At 43.2% G+C, this 20,657-nt stretch overlaps 1 protein-coding gene across 2 annotated transcripts in view; it reads left to right on the top strand.

Annotated features, from left to right (window-relative positions):
- The window catches only part of LOC127570339 (disco-interacting protein 2 homolog C), a 504,340-nt gene that overhangs the window by 317,304 nt on the left and 166,379 nt on the right, over positions 1-20,657 (top strand). For both annotated transcript variants that reach the window (XM_052015787.1, XM_052015786.1), the window contains exon 7: positions 17,615-17,734. In XM_052015787.1, coding sequence (XP_051871747.1) covers positions 17,615-17,734 — 120 coding nt within the window. The remainder of the gene's footprint in view (positions 1-17,614; positions 17,735-20,657) is intronic.

Raw genomic sequence — 20,657 nt, 5'->3', positions numbered from 1 at the left:
ATGCTTACCAATGGTAATACTATTAAATGGCGAGAGTATGTTGTTAGAATCTCTTTTGCAGGGGATGTTAAACTGCATGATATTTTTGTGATGCTTTGCTACTTGCCACTTATCAGTTCATGCCTGAATGTTGTCTAAACCCTGCTGCATGAACTCTTTGAATTGCTGAAGAGTTGTGAATAGAATTTAACATTGTGCAATCAAGTGTACAATGGAATGTACACTGTATGATGGTAGGAAGGGCATTGTTGAAGCAGCCGAAGATTGTTGGGCCTAGAGCAATCCTATGAAGAACTCCTGCAGCCATGTCTTTGGGTTGGGCTGTTTGACCTAAGATAACCACAACTAGCGCCCTTAGTATGAGATAGTTTTCCCCTGATGCTCCTTGATGCCACAATCCATCAACTGCTGTCTTGATGTCAAGGGCTGTCACTCTCACCTCACCTGGAGAATCTAGTTCATCGGTCCATGTTTGATTCATTCATGGGATGAAGACATTGTAGACCAAATCTATTGCTTGTGGCTGATTTGTCCTGCACTGTGTGGTAGGCTGGGCCTAATCAGAGAGTAGCTTAGATTAATAGTTTTTTTTAAAAAGTGAAGTGAGGTGAGAGAGAATAAGTTTCATAGCTAAAGGGGAAAAGGGAAGGGAAATGGGACTGATGGGTTGCTTTGCTGGGAGCCTGTAAGGATTCAATAAGTTGATTGCTGTAATAAGAAAGAGTAAACCACATTACTGTGGTTTACTCTGTAGTAACTTGTGAGCTGGATCACAAAAGGACAGCAGATTCCTTTCCCTGAAGGACAAACCAAATCATAAACCAAATGGTTTTTTAGGACAACCCAGTATTTCCCCCTTCTGATACTATTATTTTATTTCAGATGCCATGATGATCATGGTGCCAATTTAAACTAATCCCATCTGCCTGCACATGGTCCGTATCCCTCCATCCCCTGCCTGTTTATGTGCCTGTCCTAAGTGCCTCTTAAATATTGCTATCATATCCGCTTCTATCACCTCCCCTGGCAGCGTGTTCCAGGCACCTACCAATCTCTGTGTGTAAAAAAAATTGCCTCGTAAATCTCCTTTAAACGTTTCCCATCTCACCTTAAACCTATGCCCTCTAATATTTTACCTTTTCACTTGGGGGTGGGGGGGGGGGGGGTGGGGAATGACTCTATCTGCCCTATCTATCCCCCTCACAATTTTATACACTCATATTTGGCTTCACATACTGACCTGTTGTTATTCAAACAACCTGGGAAATTCAAGTACAGCACAATTGCATACATAACGCACTCGCACCTGAGTTTTCTAAGTCCTTTATCTTGCAATTTCCTTGCAGCCCTGATTACAAGGTCTCTGGGTGCAGGTGCAGGTGCACTGAAATTCCTCACCACGGTGTCAGCTCTTTGAGCTCCTTTATTCCAGATGATCTGATCCGACCTCAGATGCTGGCTTTTAATTGAGCGATGTTTCTTGCTCCGGGTTATTATCAACGTAATAAGCCACGCGTGTTTAAAAATTGGCCACTTGGATTAAGATTGATGCTTCAAAACCATGTTCCTCTTCATAGCACGGAAATAGAGCAACTCCTGACTTCTGTGGTCTTGTATGAAGTGTTTTGTCATATTGTGCATGAACGTTATGTTGATGTTTCTGAGGGAAAAAAAGGACAAGAAAAATATAAGTTTTAATGAATTAATTCAAATTTGAGTAACTGCATTATTGGACATGAATGTCCTGTTTATGAGATTTTTGATTTCTGATTCTTTATCAGAAGAAAATGTTTAAATCCATAAGGCACCAGCTATTCAGACAGGTTGGGTGTAGACTCATGCATCATCTATAAACTGCTGAGCTCTGTTGACTAATTTCTTACAGTCATACAACATGGAAACAGGCCCTTTGGCTCAACTCATCCATGCCAACCAAGATTTCCATCTAAACTTGTCCTATTTGCCAGCATTTGATCCATATCCCTCTAAACTTTTCCTATCCATGTACCTGCCCAAATGTCTTTCAAATGTTGTTATTGTACCTGTCTCAACCAGTTCCTCTAGCAGCTCATTCCATATATGGTCCACCCTCTGTGTGAAGAAGACAACCCTCAGGTTCCTAGTAAATCTTCCCGCCCCACCTTAAACCTATGCCCTCTGTTTCTTGATTTCCCTATCCTGGGAAAAAAAAACCGTGTATATTTACCTTGTATATGCCCCTCATAATTTTATACACCTCTAGAAGATCACCTGTCAGACTCCTATGCTCCAAGGAATGAAGTCCAAGCCTGCCCAACCTCTCCCTATAACCCAGTCCCTCAAATCCTGGCAACATCCTTGTAAACCTTTTCTGCACCCTTTCTAGTTTAATGGCATGTTTGCTAAAGCACGGTGGCCAAAACTGAACACAGTACTCCATGTTCAGCCTCACCATCATCTTGTACAACTGCAACGTAACATTCCCAACTCCCATATTCATTGCTCTGGCAGATGAAGGCCAGCATACCAAAAGCCTCCTTCAGCACTCTGTCCCTCTGTATTGCCACTTTCAGAGAACCATGTTCTCCTAGAACTCTACCACTCGCTGCTTCAATTCAAATCTAAGCATTTCACTTTAAAAATATAAGAAAGAGGAGAAGTATTTGGCCACACACGGCCTTGGGTTTGTTTTGGCCATTCAGTAAGATCAAGGCTGATCTGATTTTTGCCCTCTACTTGCCTGCCTCATCCCTATAATCCTTGGGTCCCTTGTGGTCCAAAATGTATCTCTGACATGAATGTGGCCAATGACTGGGCATTTGTAGCTCTGTGGGGTGGAGGATTCCAGGAGCTTGAAACCCTTCGGGAAAAGAAATTCCTTTTCTTGTGTCTCAAGTGGTTGCCCCTTTAACTGGACAAAATGCCCTCCCCCTACTCCCCCCACTCCTAGTTCTAGATTCTCCCCTAGGAGAAGCATCCTCACAGCACCTTTATAGAGGAGGGACATTGGAAATCTGGTCAGATTCCCAACATCTATTATTTTGTCTTTGTCTTTGAGGAAAAACTTGGGCAAAACTCACAGCTCAACTGTGCCACTGTTGGTATTGGTTTATTATTATTACATGTACTGAGATACAGTGAAAAGATTTTGTTTGCATGCTACAAAGGCAGATCACACCATACGTAAGTACAAGTAAAAAGAAAAACAGAATGCAGAATATAGTGTTGCAGCTACAGAGAAAGTACAGTGCTGGTGAACTAATAAAGTGCAAAGGCCGCGACGAGGTAGATTGGGAGATCATTTAGCATGTGAGAGGTCTGTTCAAGAGCCTGATGACAGCAGGGTCGAAGCTGTCCCTGAGGCTGGTGGTATGTGCTTTCAGGCTTTTGTATCTTCTGCCCAATGGGAAAGGGGAGAAGAGAGAATGACCGGGGTGGGAGTTATTTCACAACTGAGGCAAGTTAAATGGAAGGCACCTGTGAAGAGAAAAGGTACAGTTTATAAATCCCAATTAAGAATAGAAATAAGGAGACACAAGAAATTCTGCAGATGCTGGAATCTGGAGCAATACATACAATGTGCTGGAGGAACTCAGCAGGTCAGGCAGCATCCATGGAGGGAAATAAACAGTTCTCTGATGGGGGAGAGGGGCAAGATGTAATAAGCTGAGAGGTGATAGGTAGAAGAGGCAAAGGGCTGAAGGAGGAGGAATCTGGTAGGAGAGGGCAGTGGACCGTGGAATAAAGAATGGGGGAGGGGAGGGGAGGAGAGGAGGTGGGCAGGTCAGCAAGGTGGGGAAAGGGAGCCACAGGAATAAGGGAAGACGAAGGAGTGTTGAGGGTGTGAAACAGAAGGGGTGGGGTTAACGGAAGTTAGAGGAATCAATATTGAGGCCATCAGGTTGGAGACTCCCAAGGCGGCATATGAGGTGTTGTTCCTCCAACCTGCATCTGGCCTCAACATGGCAGTAGAGGAGGCCATGGATAGACATGTCGGTATGGGAGTGGGATGTGGAATTGAAGTGGGTGGCCACCGGGAGGTCCTGGCTGTTGCAGCGGATGGAGCGAAGGTGCGCGATAAAGCGGTCACCCAATCTGTGTCGGGTCTCACCGATATACAGGAGGGAGCGCTGGATGCAATAAATGACACCCTCAGACTCACAGGTGAAGCACTGCCTCACCTGGAAGGATTGTCTGGGGCCCTGAATGGTGGTGAGGGAGGAGGTGTAGGGACAGGTGTAGCACAGTGCAGTTGCAGGCATAAGTGCTGGGGTGGTGGTGGTTATCAGTGGGGAGGGACGAGTGAACAAGGGAGTCAGGGAGAGAGCGGTCCCTGTGGAAAGTAGAGAGAGAGGCTGAGGGGAAGATGTGCCTGGTGATAGAAATAAAACTGCTGATTACAATTAAGGGCTCGATCGTGGAGCTTTAACAAGGTTGAGTGTCTAAAATGCCAAATTTGGCAAATAATTGATTCAGTTTGTGTGTGTGTGATGGGAAAAGCCAATTTTCCTTAATGTTAGCAGACTTCAGTTTGATCGCTTGAGGAACTAATAGAGCTCTCACTGCTTCTCTGAATTAGACTGAAATCAATAAGGACAGAATTGTGACCTGCAAACCGGCTGAAATATTGAGAGTTTAGAGTTGGCAAAAACCGTGTGACAGCAACTTGCTGTTTTAGGGTTATTTGAATTCAATTTGAGAATGATTATTTAGTAAACCATTGCAGCCCTACCATCAGTAACTGAGAAAGAGTTGCTGCACGTTTCCAGTATGTATTAGTTTACCATTTCCATAGGGGAGAGGCAAATGTAGCTGTGGTCATTTTTTTTAGAGAGGAAATTAAATAAAAATGTAAATAATAGATTTGAACTCAAAAAAAACAGTATGTGAAGTCAATGTAGCTAAATGTAATTACAATACTTATGAGCCATGGCCTGATCAAATGGTAGAGCAAAATTGAGGTGTTGAATGGTCTTTTCCTATTCTTTTTTTCCATTCTTCAAGATGGCCATATCCTGCAAAGGTAGGAAGACTACTAATATCTCCATTGTTTCCAGCATCTGCAGCTTGTTGATTGTTTTGAGCAACCAAAGCAAACCCACGAAGACAAAATGTTGCTGTGATTTGGAGAATAGAGAGCTCAAATAGTTGTAAATGTCATTGTTCATAACTATATCAACAAATATAGGTAGGGTACAGAATATTTGTCAGTACAAATGTTGGAGATCAGGAAAAGAATAGCTCAGTCAGTTTTCCCCTAAAGTCCCCATACCTGTGTATCTGCATCTCCCCATTGCCCGTCACTTCCACTCCCCCTCCCACACTATCACTGATATGACAGTCCTCGGCCTCCTCCACTGCCAGGAGAATTCCAAGTGCAAACTGGAGGAACAACACCTCGTTTTCCGTCTTGGAACTTTGCAGCCGAATGGCATGAATATTAAATTCTCCCACTTTAGGTAATCCCCACCCCCCCTTCTCCACAACCACCCCCCCCCCCCACCATGCTTCTTCTCTTTTCTAGCCTCGTTTTTTTCTACCTTTCTTTTTACCTCTCTCTCCTTACCTTTGACCCATCCCCCAGGGAATCTGCTCTACCCTCCTCCCCTGCACCTGCCTATCACTATCTACCTATCACCACCCTGTGCCCACCCCGCCTCCCCCCTTTTGTTCATCTATTACTGCTCTGCTTTTCCCTCCTATATATTGGGCCTCCCCTTTCCCTATCTTCAGTCCTGAAGAAGGGTCCTGACCCGAAGCGTTGACTGCCTACTTTTCTCCACGGATGCCGCCTGGCCTGCTGAGTTCCTTCAGCATCGTCGTGCTTTTTATCTTTGTATTTAATTGGTAATTGGTTTATTATCATTGCATTACAAGATACAGTGAAAAACTTTGTTTTGCATGTCATCCAGACAGGTCATTTCAAACATCAGTACATCGAGGTAGTACAAAAGGAAAATCAATAACAGAATGAAGAATGTAGTGTCACAGTTACAGAGAAAGTGCAATGTATGTAGACAACAAGGACCATGATAAAGTAGACTGAGAGATCAAGAGTTCATCTTTATCGTACAAGAAGTTTGTTCAAGAGTCTTATAACAGTGGGATAGAAGCTGTCCTTGTGCCTGGTGGTGCATGTTTTCAAGCAAGTGAATCAGGAAGGCATATTACATGATGAAGTCATAAGTTTTGTGGTTTTAACACACATTGGTTGTTGGTCTGTAGTAAAATATGCACATGTTCTGAAGCTCATGTTCTGAAGCTCCTCGTGTGCACTAGAGATTGCTATAGATAGTACTTAACCGCTCTATAGGACTGGCTCACAGACCAAATACACCACAATTGGTGACAACTGATCATAATAACCCATGCATGGTGGCTTCAGAAAACAAATAGTAGTTTAAAGAAATTCTTGCTGCAGATGCAATGGCAGAGAATCACCACACATCTGGTTAAATTAAGGCAACAAAGTTTGATGCGTCAGAAGAAAGGAGAAGCAGCAATGACACACAAATTCAAATTTGGAACAACTAACCAGATCAGCAATACTGACACGACTCCTGCATGGAGGGAGGGTGCATCCAGTGGGAAACTGCAGAGAGAGAGCTTGTGTATTGAAGCTGATATCAATAGAACAGATGTGAATTGCAGAGCTACAAGTGGAAATGGAAGCAGCAAGATTTCAAGATAGAAACACAAATAAACAACCAGCCTGTAGAAATGAATACGCCGCTGTGATGTGAATATTCTGGTGAATTTATTGGGTCAAATAAGATAAGATATTTATTTATGATATTTGTGGGCAGGCACAGTAGTGCAGCGGTTAGCGTAACGCTATTACAGCGCCGGCAACCCATGTTCAATTCCGGCCGCTGTCTGGGAGGAGTTTGTACGCTCTCCTCGTGTCTGCGTGGGTTTCCTCCGGGTGCTCCTGTTTCCTCCCATATTCCAAAGACGTACGGGTTAGGAAGTTGTGGGCGTGCTATGTTGGCGCCGGAAGCATCCCCCCAGAACACTATGCAAAAGATGCATTTCACTGTGTGTTTCAATGTACATGTGACTAATAAAGATATCGTATCTTATTTATTAGCCACATGCACATCTAAACACACAGTGAAATATGTCTTTTTGCGTTACTGAGAATGTACTGGGGGGCAGCCCGCAAGTGTCGCCACTCTTCCGGCGCCAACATAGCATGCCCACAGTTCCTAACCTTTACATCTTTGGAATGTGGGGGGAAACCGGAGCACCTTGGGAAACCCACACAGACACGGGGAGAACGTATAAACTCCTTACAAACAGTGGCCGGAATTGAACCCGGGTCCATGGCACTATAATAGCGTTGCGCTAACTGCTACACTACACGCAATACATTGTGTGTTCTAATGGTCAACAAGTAGATTTAGCTAATAGTTGTAGCTGATTACACAGAGCAATCTATTGCTAGGCAATGATTGGCTTAGAAGAACTGTGTAAGATGTGGATTCTGTCTACATTGATGTTCATTCGAGACAATAACCTAAAAGTTGACATGGGCAAAGAAAACACAATCTTTACCTGGCAACTAATGGATAATGACACAGCTGTAGAAATCGCTGAGACTGCACAGCAAGATACCATTCTGAAACACAGCTGAGCAGATTCTGAGGTTGAGCCAATTCTGATATGTCCAGATGTGGAACTGCAAGTGTTTTACAATGGAAGATTCAAACTGTCCACTGATCAAGGATGTCCAAAGTGGGGTATAGAATAGTCAGCCCTCGCGTCCTGAGAAGATGAACTACAGATTGAGTAAACTCAGATTATGCTAGCATTATAAAGGTGAAAATTGCTGCTAGAAGCTTCATATATAGCCCAGGTACTGGCAAAGATCACGAAGATTTAATGTCCTGTCTAAGCTCCAGAACAAAATCAACAAAAATAGCAGTTTTTGTCAGAAAGCTGACAGCATCTCTTGCTCATCTTTATCGATACTCATTTCAAATGGAAGTTTTTAGATGTGTGGGATTATGCATGATTGCAGAATGTACATTTGAGGAGCTGAAATTGTTTTTTTGCAACACATATTGCACTGAGGAGTTGGTGTGAGATAATCAGCCTCAATTCATGTCCTTTCTCTTTGGAGGTTTCACGAGGTACAATGGTATCAAGTATTCAAGAGACCCCCATACCATCCAGCCTTCAAATAGTGCAGCTGAAGGATCTGTACACACTCTTAAGGAAGCCTCAAAGAGACGAGATGACTAGGGTTATATGGGTTTAATTATAAATCATTGTTTAGTTAACTTCTTGTTCAAGAACTGTACAACTTTACAATTTGCCAAGTTGTTGATGTTTTGCAGACTTTGAATGTGCATGAATTTGTTACAGCCCAGACTAGAGAGGACATTGTAGCTGAAACAAAAGCAAAATCATGATTTGCATTATAACAATTCATAGGAAAAGGCAAAGAGAAGCGGTGCAGACAATGCAAGAAGTGAGAGTATTGAGACTGGCAAATAAGTATGACATGGAGAAGTGGGGTATTGGTGAGAAAGTACAAACATGCAGTGCTCAACCGTAACTTCTGTGTAATGGAGAAAAAGTTAGTGTTCATGTTGACCAAATGATAGCAGTGAGAAACAAACCAGCGAATACTCGAAAAACGTGTGATGGGGAGCTTGCTCCAGAAGTGGATATAGAGAACCATGTACTGAAACACTTTTTCAAGGAGTATAGTATAATTCTATCTAATGAGGTATGTGGATAACTAATTTAATGATATATTATCACACGTGACCTAATCAGATGTTATTTGTAGTTAGTCTGTAATAAAGTGCTTCTCCATGTTTTGAAGCTCCTGATATCTTTTGGTGATTACTATAGATGGTACTTACAAACACTTCCGGTTTGGCTCCTAGACTCTCTCCAAGTACAGTACAATACCTATTTTGGATTCTATTAGTTCCATTTATAGTTAGCTGTTCCATTTATAGTTATCTGGGATTTCTTTTGCACAATAGCTATAGAAGATAGAACATCAGACAGCGTAGGAACAGCTCACAGTGCTGTGCTGAACTAATTAAGCTAATGACGGCAAATTAAACAAATCCCTTCTGCTTGCACATGGTCCATATCCCTCCATTATCTGCTTATTCATGTGCCTATCTAAGAGCCACTTAAACGCCTCTATCATATCTGTCTCCACTCTATGACCACTACCCCTGGCAGCTCATTCTAGGCACCAACCACTCTCTGTGTAAAAAAAAACTTGCCTCGCACATCTACTTTGAACTTACCCCCTCACTTTAAATGCATGCCCTCTGGTTTTAGACATTTTCACCCTGGGAAAAAGATACCAGCTGTCTGCTCTATCTATACCTCTCATAATCTTATAAACTTCTATCAGGTCTCCTCTCAGCCTCGACCGCTCCAGAGGAAACAACCATAGTTTGTCCAACCTCTCCTTATAGTGCATGCCCTCTAATCCAGGCAGCCTCCTGGTAAACCTCTTCTGCACCCTTGCCAAAGCCTCCACGTCCTTCCTATGTAAAAGTACCTTTTATGATTATAACTGAAATAGTTTATGCTAAGTTACAACCTTGCTGTTGACAAAGTTTGGAATGGCACGAAATTCATATTAAGATAGCAGAATAATAACCATTAAATTGATTGTGAGATGAAAATCTCATCTTGTACTCGTCATTAATTTGGTTAAACACTCCTGGAAATGGTGTTCTCATTGTTTCCCCAAATAAAAGAAAGTCAGTGAGTACACATATCTGTCGCCAGAACCAGTAACATTTTGCATAATATTCTAATTAGTAAGCACAGAGCAGTGAGATCACAAGAAAATCAGCAGTGCAAACTGAATTGGCATTTGTATTGATGTTGTCCACTTCTAAATGAATCATTCAGATCCCCGAAGGTTTTACTTCAGAGTTTAAAAAAAACATTTGTTCCTAATGTCTGATATTTGCCACAATTGCCAGCTGTGTTTAATTTTAGTGTAATATTACCACAGCCAGCACCTCATTGCCAATATTTTGATATGCTTAACCAACAATAATTTTTTTTAAACTGCAAAAGAATTAATGTTTGGCTTCATTGCACTGCTTTCCATATCAAGTATTTTCAAGTATCCCTTTACATAGGGAAATAGTTGGGAGATTGGTAGATTCATTTTTGTCCTTAAGAAATCATCCTCCCAGAGGAAGTGGTTGAGGCAGATATAAAAACATTTAAAAAGTATTTGGATGGGTACATCGATAGGAAAGGTTTAGAGGGATATGGGTCAAACACAGATGGGACTAGCTTGGATGGGCATGTTGGTCAGCAGGGACCAGTTGGGCCGAAGGGCCTGTTTCTGTGCTGTATGACTCTATGACTAAATGCCTTGTAGAGAAGAAGCTGATGTCCCATGAGGTCTGAAAGAGGCAAATTCAGCAGGTTGGAGTCGCAAATCCAGTTGCTCCATGGTGTTGATTTACTGTCGTTAAATGGGTGCAGATAATCCTGAGGTGTTATCGGAGATGTGTGGAGGTCAGTTTGCCCACCACTCCTACAATTATTTGTCCAGACATGCACAGATAGGCCTATCAAAATAAAGGTTTAAGAAATTGAAGATTGTTTCAATCTCTCCTCAGAAACGAAAGAGAAGGCAAGAGTGTTGTTGATGCCTTTTGCAGCAGTTGGCCCTCTGAATTATCAGCATCCAACAATGTAGGCTGACATTCAACACCAACGCTCCCCTGTGTGCAGCCACATACTTAGAATCATAAATTATTTAAGCACAAAATAGTGTTCACAGAAAGCCATTCATCCCATGTAATTCTGTGCCAGCTCTTTTGTAGAGGAATTCTGTTAGACCTACTTCACTGTTGTTTTCCTATATCCCCTTCAAGTATTTATCCAAACCTCTTTTGAGGGCTACTGTTGATTTCATATCCAGCGTCACATCATAAGGTTCGTTCCAAAATCCCAACCACTTGTTGCGGAAATATGTTTTTCCTGAGGTTCTCCTTGATTTTTTTCAATCACTTTAATTTTATTCCCTCTGGTTATTGATGTAGGAAAGAATTTCACTCTGTTTATTAAAATTACTAATGGTTTCAAAAACCTTTATTATGCCACCATTAAGTTTTAACTTGCAGGGAAAGACTGTGGAGGTATAAGTCTGTTAGGAAAGAGGCCAGTGTTACCATGGGGATAAATTGTAGATGTCATTCAGTCATTGGATAATTGGGGGCAATTAGAGAATAAATGGAACAAAAGCAATGAGATGAGGACAGTTAGAGAGGGGTATACAGACAATGGAATGTGAAAAGATTTTCCTGGGAGTGGAGAAGGCTGAGGGGGTGCTATTTAAGTTGTACAAAATTATGAGGGTAATGAGAAACTTCTCTCATAACAATGGTATGACCACAGGCCCTAGGTTTCACATAAGAGATAGGAGCAGACTTAGGCCATTTGGCCCATTGCGTCTGCTCTGTCATTCGATCATGGCTGATTTATTTTTCCCTCTCAACCCCATTCTCCTGCCTTCTCCCCGTAACCTTTCACACCCTTACTAATCAAGAAGCTATCAACTTCTGTTTTAAATATACCGAATGACTGGGCCTCCACAGCTCTCTTGTGGCAATGAATTCAATAGATTCATCACCCTATGGCTAAAGAAATTCCTCCCCGTATCTGTTCTAAAGTAACATCCTTCTATTCTGAGGCTGTGCCCTCTGGTACTAGACTCTCCCACAACTGGAAACATCCTCTCCACATCCACTGTCTCCGGGCCTTTTGATATTTGGTAGGTTTCAATGAGATCCCCCCTCATCCTTTTAAATTCCAGCGAGTACAGTCTCAAAGCCATCAAATGCTTCTCATACATTAACCCTTTCATCCCCAGGATAATTCTTGTAAACCTCCTCTGGACCCTCTCCAATGCCAGCACATCCTTCCTTAAATATGGGGCCCAGAACTGCTCACGGTACTCCAAATGTGGTCTGACCAATGCCTTATAAAGCCTCAGCAGTACATCCTTGCTTTTATATTCTAGTCTTCATGAATTGAATGCTAACATTGCACTTGCCTTCCTTACCACTGACTCAACCTGCAAGTTAACCTTTATGGAATCCTGCACTAGGACTCCCAAGTCCCTTTGCACCTCTGATTTCTGAATTCTCTCCCCATGTAGAAAATAGTCTACGCCTTTATTCCTTCTACCAAAGTGCGTGACCGTACACTTTCATAAACTGTATTCCATCTGCCACTTCTTTGCCCATTCTCCCAGCCTAAGGGAAGCAAAATTTCCCTCACCTAAGGGGAGGGGATTTGAGGAGGACTTTACCCGGAGGGTGGTTGAAATCTGGCACACAGTGCCTGGAAAGATGCTGGAGACAACATTTAGGAAGTATTTGGATGAGCACAAAAAAACAAAATGGCACATAAGGCTCAGTGCTTGAAAATGGATAGGGCCTTGATGGTGGGCAGAAAGGCCTGTTTCGTGCTGTATGACTCTGAGCTGAGGCCATGGATAGACTTCACATTCTCCTGCTAGCTTTTCACCAGAGATGGCTGGCATATGCCATGTTATTCCATTCACTTGAATGTGTTGCTAACCATGATTGAAAAGTTCCATGCAGACAAGTGGCTTGTTGCTGTTTACTTGATTGTGGCAATAATTAATTTCTCATTTAAACATATTTTAAGTACAGTTGTTATTTTTAAATATGTCTTAAAAATCATTTAAATTCTTTTCAAGAGTTTTGAAATGCCTCTGATCCATTTAAAAACAGTTCAAAGGGTTTTGACAGCAGTGGTGGTGTGGGGTGGGGCCTCCCAGATCAGTTCTGGCCTCCTCTACTGCCACATTGAGGCCAGATGCAGGGTAGAGGAGCAACACCTCATACTCCGTCTCGGTAGTCTCTAACATCGATTTCTACAACTTCCAGTAACCCCTCCCCTCTGTTTTGCTCCCTCCCCCCTTTGTTTTCCCTCATTCCTGTGGCCCTTTCACCCCTTCTATTTCCCCTCCCCCCCCCCCCTCACGACCTGCCCACCTGCCTCCCTTTGTTGTACTGCCCTCTCCTATCAGATTCCTCCTTCTTCAGCCCGCCCAGGTTCTCACATCATTTCCTTTCATACCCCCTGCCCCACCCACCTATCTTCCCCCCCTCACCTGGACTCGCCTATCGCCTGCCAACTCATTCTCCCCCGACTCCCCCCACCCTGTTTATCCTGGCTTCTGCCCTCTTCCTTTCCAGTCCTGATGAAGGGTCTCTGCCCAAAATGATGACTGTTCATTTCCCTCCATAGATGCTGCCTGACCTGCTGAGTTCCTCCAGCATTCTGTGCACGTTGTTCAGGTTGACGCTTGTGGTCTGCTCTGTCTTATGGGATGGCTGGGGAATTGGGGCTCCAAAGAAATACATGAAAAACACCAGGGCAAACATGGGTCATGGCTAGACTGCAGACAATACTGACCAATGATTTTGTGGAAAGCAACGTTTTGGAAATGAGTGAATTAAAAAGTGAGTTTTCAGGAAGCAATATTGGCATGGATATTGTAAGAACCTCATTATTCAAAATAGTAACATGGAGTAACAGTAGTGAGGTCATGGACCGTATCCGGATTATAGAAGAGGAGGTGCTGGATGTTTTGAGGCGAATTAGGGTGGATAAATCCCCAGGGCCTGACAAGGTGGCCCCTCGGACCTTGTGGGAGGCTAGTGCAAAAATTGCAGGGGCCCTGGCAGAGATATTTAAAATGTCCTGAGCCACGGGTGAGGTGCCGGAGGACTAGAGGAGAGCTGATGTTGTTCCATTGTTCAAGAAAGGCTCTAAGAATAAGCCAGGAAATTATAGGCCGGTGAGCCTGACGTCAGTTGTGGGTAAATTATTCGAAGGCATGCTCAGTGATAGGATATATAAGTATTTGGATAGACTGGGCCTGATTAGGGATAGTCAACATGACTTTGTGTGTGGTAGGTAATTTCTAACCAAACTTATAGCGTTTTTCGGGGAGGTTACAAAGAAGGTTGATGAGTGAAAGGCGGTAGATGTTGTCTACGTGGACTTTAGCGAGGCCTTTGATAAATTCGCACAGGGGAGGCTGCTCCAGAAGGTTAAGTCGCTTGGCATTCAGGATGAAGTAGCAATTGGATTCAAAATTGGCTTAGTGGGAGAAGCCAGGAGTGGTAGCAGATGGTTGTCTCTCTGACACGAGGCCTGCGATTAGTGGTGTGCGCAGGGATCAGTGTTGGGTCCGTTGCTGTTTATCATATATATTAATGATTGAGATGATAATGTGGTAAACTGGATCAGCAAATTTGCAGATGACACCAAGATTGGGGGCGTAGTGGACAGCGAGGAAAGCTATCAAGGCTTGCAGCGTGATCTGGACCAGAAAGGAAAATGGGCTGAAAAATGGCAGATGGAATTTAATGCAGACAAATGTGAGGTGTTGCACCTTAGGAGGACAAACCAGGGTAGGACTTGCACAGTGAATGGTAGGGCTCTGAGGTGTACAGTAGAACAGAGGGACCTGGGAATACAGGTCCATGGTTCCATGAAAGTGGTGTTACAGGCAGATAGGGTCATAAAGAGAGCTCTTGACACATTGGCCTTCATAAATCAGGACATTGAGTACAGGAGTTGGGATGTTATGTTAAAGTTGTACAAGATGTTGGTGAGGCCGAATTTAGAGTATTGTGTGCAGTTCTGGTCACTTACCTGCAGGAGAGATATCAAAAGGCTTGAAAGAGCGTAGAGAAAATTTACAAGGATGTTGCCGGGATTTGAGGACCTGAGTTATAGGAAAAGGTTGAATATGTTAGCACTTTATTCCCTGGAGTGCAGGAGAATGAGGAGTGATCATATAGAGGTAGGCAAAATTATGAGGGGTATAGATAGGGTGAATGCATGCAGGCTTTTTCCCCTCAGGTTGGGTGAGACTAGAACTAGAGATCATAGGTCTAGGGTGAAAGGTGATATATTTAAGGAGAACCTGAGGGGATCTTCTTCACCCAAGAGGGTGGTGTGAGTGTGGAGCGAGCTGTCAGTGGAAGTGGTAGATGCGGGTTCAATTGTAACATTTAAGAGAAGTTTGGATAGGTACATGGATGGGAGGGGTTTGGAGGGATATGGTCTGGGTGCAGGTCGATGGGACTAGGCAGAATATCAGGTCGGCATGGACTAGGTGGGCCGGAGAGCCTGTTTCTGTGCTGTAGTGCTCTATGACTGAGTATTGAATATTGACCTGAATCAGGTCAATGTGTACTTGGCTTAGCATCCACGAGAAGGATAAACTCTATTATTCCATTAAAAAAATAGCATGATTATCCAAGATTATGTTCAAACCCCAGATAGGGGTTTGAGTCTGTAACGTGTTGGCATTAAACGATGATTGTTGGAAAAATTAAAAGCTATCTATTCCATTTCCCTTTTCCTTTATTGGTGTGAAGTAGGCTTGAGAAGAGAGGGAATGAGAGATAAACTAAGCAGACCGGAATTTTTATTTCCCCTGAGAGCTCAGCAAATTTACAAAGTGACTTGTTCGCCCATACAAACCAAACAAAATGTTGTTTTTAATTCCCAGATTACTGATCTCTAATCTCAACTGCGACAGTTTTACTACAGTTAATACCCTTGCAAGAGGAATAGGGAGATTGGCGAAGAGCCTTGTTCTAGATTGCTATTCTGTAACTGTTGCTGGAAGGACACTTGTATAAATATTTGACAATGGGATTACTTCAGCTGTGATACCACATGCAGTTCAAGAGTTGGCCAAAATATAACATTAAACCCAACCTTAGGGGGAGATAGGAGGGTGCTTGTATATTATCATAACATTTTTTTCCATTAACTTGCTATGGGATTTCCCCCCCCCACCCCCCCCAAAAAATGTCACCACATTAGAGGTGGCTACAAGAGCAGGTTAGATACTGGGAATACTGTAACCCAAAAATGAACTAATGACACCTACCACCATTTCACAAACCCACAGCCTCTCCATGGATCAAAATATTGAATTCCCTACCGAACGGTTTAGTGGGAAAACCTTCACACTACTGCTATGGTTCCAGGAAGAGACGGACCACCACTTTCTCAAGGGCAACTAAGTATAGCTAGCACTTTCTGGCATTGCAAGTGAAACCCAGGTGCCATGCTAAGTAAAATAACTGACTTAGTGAGGAGTAAATTTCTTCAGGCGAGGTATAGAAGTAATGAGGGAAAGCAAGTAACAAGTGATTATATTGACTCTGGGTGTCACTGAGCAACATGTGGTTTATTAGAGCTCCGTTTCCCTTCGCTGAGGAAAATTGTCATCTGGCATAGAAGGAGGCACAGAAAGGTTCACGTGCACCTCCTCCAACTTCCTGCACCGCATTTGGTGTTCCTGATGTGGCCTCCTCTACATCGGTGAGACTTTGCACAGACTCGGCGACCATTTTGCAGAGCGTCAATGCTCCGTCTGCAATGGCCATCACAAGCTCCCAGTTGCATACCATTTCAAATCAGTTTTTGCGAATTACGAAGCTCTGCTTCCTCTCATCTCCATTGGTTTATAAAATGAGCATTATGTCATCATAATCAATAGGTATAACACTCATCATAATAGTTTAATCTGCACTGTGAGGTGTTCTGTTTATAATGCAAATTTTATATTGTTCCCAGTTGTACTTTAAGTAAATGGATGGAAAAGGTAGCAATGGGTTTTTCCAATTAGCTGCTATCAACATATGTTTAACTGTTTGATTTTACAATGGAATATGTTCTTTTGAAACACAAGAGCCACTTTTCTTCAGTCAGGTTACCTTTACTGAACGGAGACTGTTTAAAATTTAGAATGCTTCAGTAGAGTGACCAGTGAATAGCACATTTTGTCCCAATGTTTTTAGATTCTGCTCAGAGTGGTGAGGGAATGCTGCTGACTGGCACATTGCTGGCTGCAGGAGTACGTGCTGAAGGGTGCACTTGAAGTTTGGTGTAGCCAATGCAAAGGCTCTGTGGGAAAGGACCACGGTCTTGGCTCCTTCTGCTCACTGCATATGGAGCGGCTGAGTCAAGTGGGGAAGCTCCTCAAACAAGGAAATGGGGGCCACATGAGTGGCAATGGTGCTATGGTCTTAAAAAAAAAATTAACACTACTGAATGTATTGACCATGAATTTAAAAAGGTTTGCACTGTTTATTCTTTTGTATATATTTTTATTATGAATAAAGTTTATTTTTGAAATTTAAAAAAAAGGAATGGGAGTGAATGTTGTCGACTGGCACATTGCAAGGTGCCGGTGTAGATGCTGAGGGATGCACTGAAGCTTGGTGTGGCTACCAACAAAGTCTTTCTTGGAAAGACCCGAAGTCAAAGGTCCTGCCACCACTGGACACTAAGGGACTGGATCCTGTATAGCAGCCTCTCAAAATACTTTATAGGTATATTGCTTGGAGAGGAAACATGAGTGTCATTGATGTGTTGTAACAGTATGTATTGGTTTGATGGCATAGTGAATGTAAGGAAAGAGGTGTACAAATTGCATTGTGTTTCCTGTATATTTATTTCATGGTAAAGTGGTACCAGCTCTGCAACACTGGCCATGTTCTGACAGCAGACGACTATGATCCTCAATAACCCAATTAATGTGTCGAATCCTCTCATGCAGGAGTACCAGTCAGCAGCCGCGTCTCCGCAAAGATCCAGCAACTTGTGAACACCTTGAAACGGCCAAAGCGCCCGCCATTACGGGAATTCTTTGTTGATGATTTTGAAGAATTATTGGAAGGTAAGTGTAGTCTGGTTAGTTATTGATATTTACTTCTGGAATTGTTATGAATGCACGTGTGTCTAAAAACCTTCCGGTTATGGATTTCACATGCACTACAAGGACTTGCGAAGTTAAATTGATAAATTGGTTTATTATTGTCACATGTACCGAGGTACAGTGAAAAACTCTGTTTTGCTTGCCATCCACACAGGTCATTTGATCACATCTGCGCATTGAGTTAGGACAAGGGAAAACAATAATAGAATGCAGAATAAAGTGTTACATTTACAGAGGAAGCGCAAGGAAGACAGACAATAAGGTGCAAGGCCATAGCGAGGTAGATTGTGATGTCAAAAGTCCATCTTATTGTACGAGGGGATCGTTCAAGAGCCTTTTACCAGCGGGGAAGAAGCTATCCTTGAGCCTGGCGGCACGTGCTTTCAAGCTTTTGTGAAATGCATTGGAAGATGTGTGTTCCAGTACCATTCCATGCCAGGATCTTTCATCCCTCAGCTCACTGACCAGGTCCCTCAGTGGTATGCTCCTCAGGTCCCTTTTAAATCTTTCCCCTCTCATCCTAAGTCTATGCCCCCTATTTTTGGACACCCCCTACCCTGGGGAAAAGATTGCTACCACCTTATCTATACCTCTCATAATTTTAAACATTTCTATAAGGTCGTCCCTCATTCTCCAATGTTCCAAGGAATAAAGATCTAGCCTGGCCAACCTCTAACTTAGGCTCTCTAGTCCTGGCAACATCCTCCTAAATCTTTTCTGCACTCTCTTTCTAGTTTAACCATCTTTCTTGTAACAGGGTGACCAAAACCGTACACAGTACTCCAAGTGCGGCCTCACCAACGACTTATACAACTGCAACATAATATCCCAGCTCCTGTACTCGGTGTCCTGACTGAAGGCCAGTGTGCTAAATGCCTTTTTCACCACCCTGCCTACCTGTGATGCCACTTTCAATGAACTATGCACTTGTACTCCTCGGTCCCTCTGTTCCATTACACTCCCTAGTGCTCTACTGTTCATAGTACAAGTCCTACGTTGGTTTGACTTTCTAAAATGCATCACACCTGTCTGTATTGAAGTCCATTCGTCACTCCTCAGCTGACTCCCCGAACTGACTAAGATCCCCTTGTAATCTATAAAAACCTTCACTATTAACAAAACCTCCCAATTTCATGTCATCCGCAAACTTACTGATCAAGCCTTGTGCATTCGTATCCAACTCATTTATATAAATAGCGAATAACAAGGGTCCCAATGCTGACCTCTGTAGCATACTACTAGTCACTGGCCTCTATTCTGAGAAGCAACCTTCACCCATCACCCTCTGCTTCCTACCTCTGAGCCAATTTTGAATCCACCTAACTAGCTCTCCCTGGATTCCATGGGACCTAACCTTCCAGACCAGTCTGTCATGTGGGACCTTGTCGAAGGCCTTGCTAAAGTCCAAATAGACAACTTCCACTGCCCTACCCTCATCTACCCTTTTTGGTTACCTCTTCAAAAAAAAACTCTAAAAGGTTCATCAAGCATGACTTTCCACGCACAAAGCCATGCTGATTCCTCCTAATCAGACTCTGTCTATCCAAATGCTGGTAGATCCTGTCCCTCAGAATTTCCTCCAGTAACTTCCCCGCCACTGATGTCAGGCTGACCGGCCTGTAGTTCGCTGGCTTGTCCTTTCTACCCTTCTTAAACAACAGAACAATATTAGCCATCTTCCAGTCTTTGGGAACTTTATCAGTGGCTAACGATGAAGCAAGTGTCTCTGTGAGGCCTTTGCAATTTCTTCTCTAGCCTCCCACAAAGTCTGAGGATGCAATTGGTCAGGCCCTGGGGATTTATCAACCTTAATGCACTGTAAGGCTGTGAATACCTCCTCCCTGGTAATATAAATTTCCTCTAAAACATCTCCACTAGTCTCCCTTGTCTCTTAAGCAACTATGACTTGCTCCTCAGTAAACACCGAGGAGAAATATTCATTAAAAATCCCACCCATCTCCTTTAGCTCGAGACATAGGTGGCCCTGCTGATCTCTATGGGAACCTACTCTCTCCCTAGCCACCCTTTTGCTCTTTATGTAGCTATAGAACTTCCTGGGATTGTCCTTAACTTTACATGCCAGATCCACCTCATACCCTCTCTTTGCCCTTCTGATTTCCCTCTTAAGTATATTCTCAATCTTTTTATAGTCATCAAGGGACTCACTTGTCCCCGACCTCCTAAACCCAATGTATGCTTCCTCCTTTTTCTTGACCAGAGCCTCAATATCCCTCATCAGCCAAGGTCCCCTAAACTTGCCAGGTTTACCCTTCACCTTAACAGGAACATGTCGCCCCTGGACTCTTGATATCACACTCTTAAAAGCCTCCCACTTGCCATTCATTCTTTTCCCTTCAAACAGGGTCACCCAATTGACCTCTGCCAGATCCTGCCTAATTCCCCAAAATTAGCCCTGCTCCAGTTTAGGACCCAAACCTGTGGACCTATCATATACTTTTCCATCTCTATCTTAAAATTAATAGAATTATGGTCACTAGAGCCAAAGTGCTCCCTGACTGCCACTTCCGTTACTTGCCCTACTTTGTTTCCTAGGAGGAGGTCCTGTATTGAACCCTCCTGAGCAGGGTCCTCTATATATTGACTCAGGAAACTTTCCTGGATACATTTCACAAATTCCACACCGTCCAGCCCCTGAACACTCTGGGTATTCCAGTCAATACCAGCGAAATTAAAATCTCCCACTAATACAACCCTACTATTCTTACAACTATGAGCAATTTCTCTGCACACCTGCTCCTCAAGTTGCCACTGACTATTTTGGGGTCTATAATACAGCCCCACTAGAGTGACCCTGCCCTTCTTGTTTCTAAATTCTACCTATATGGCCTCACTGGATGAGCCCCCAAGAATGTCGTCTCCAAGC

This window comes from Pristis pectinata, chromosome 5, assembly GCF_009764475.1.
Source record: "Pristis pectinata isolate sPriPec2 chromosome 5, sPriPec2.1.pri, whole genome shotgun sequence".
NCBI classification, from domain to species: Eukaryota; Metazoa; Chordata; class Chondrichthyes; order Rhinopristiformes; family Pristidae; genus Pristis; species Pristis pectinata.
The sequence above is the reverse complement of the archived record's forward strand: the minus strand, read 5'-3'. Positions and strand labels throughout refer to the sequence as shown.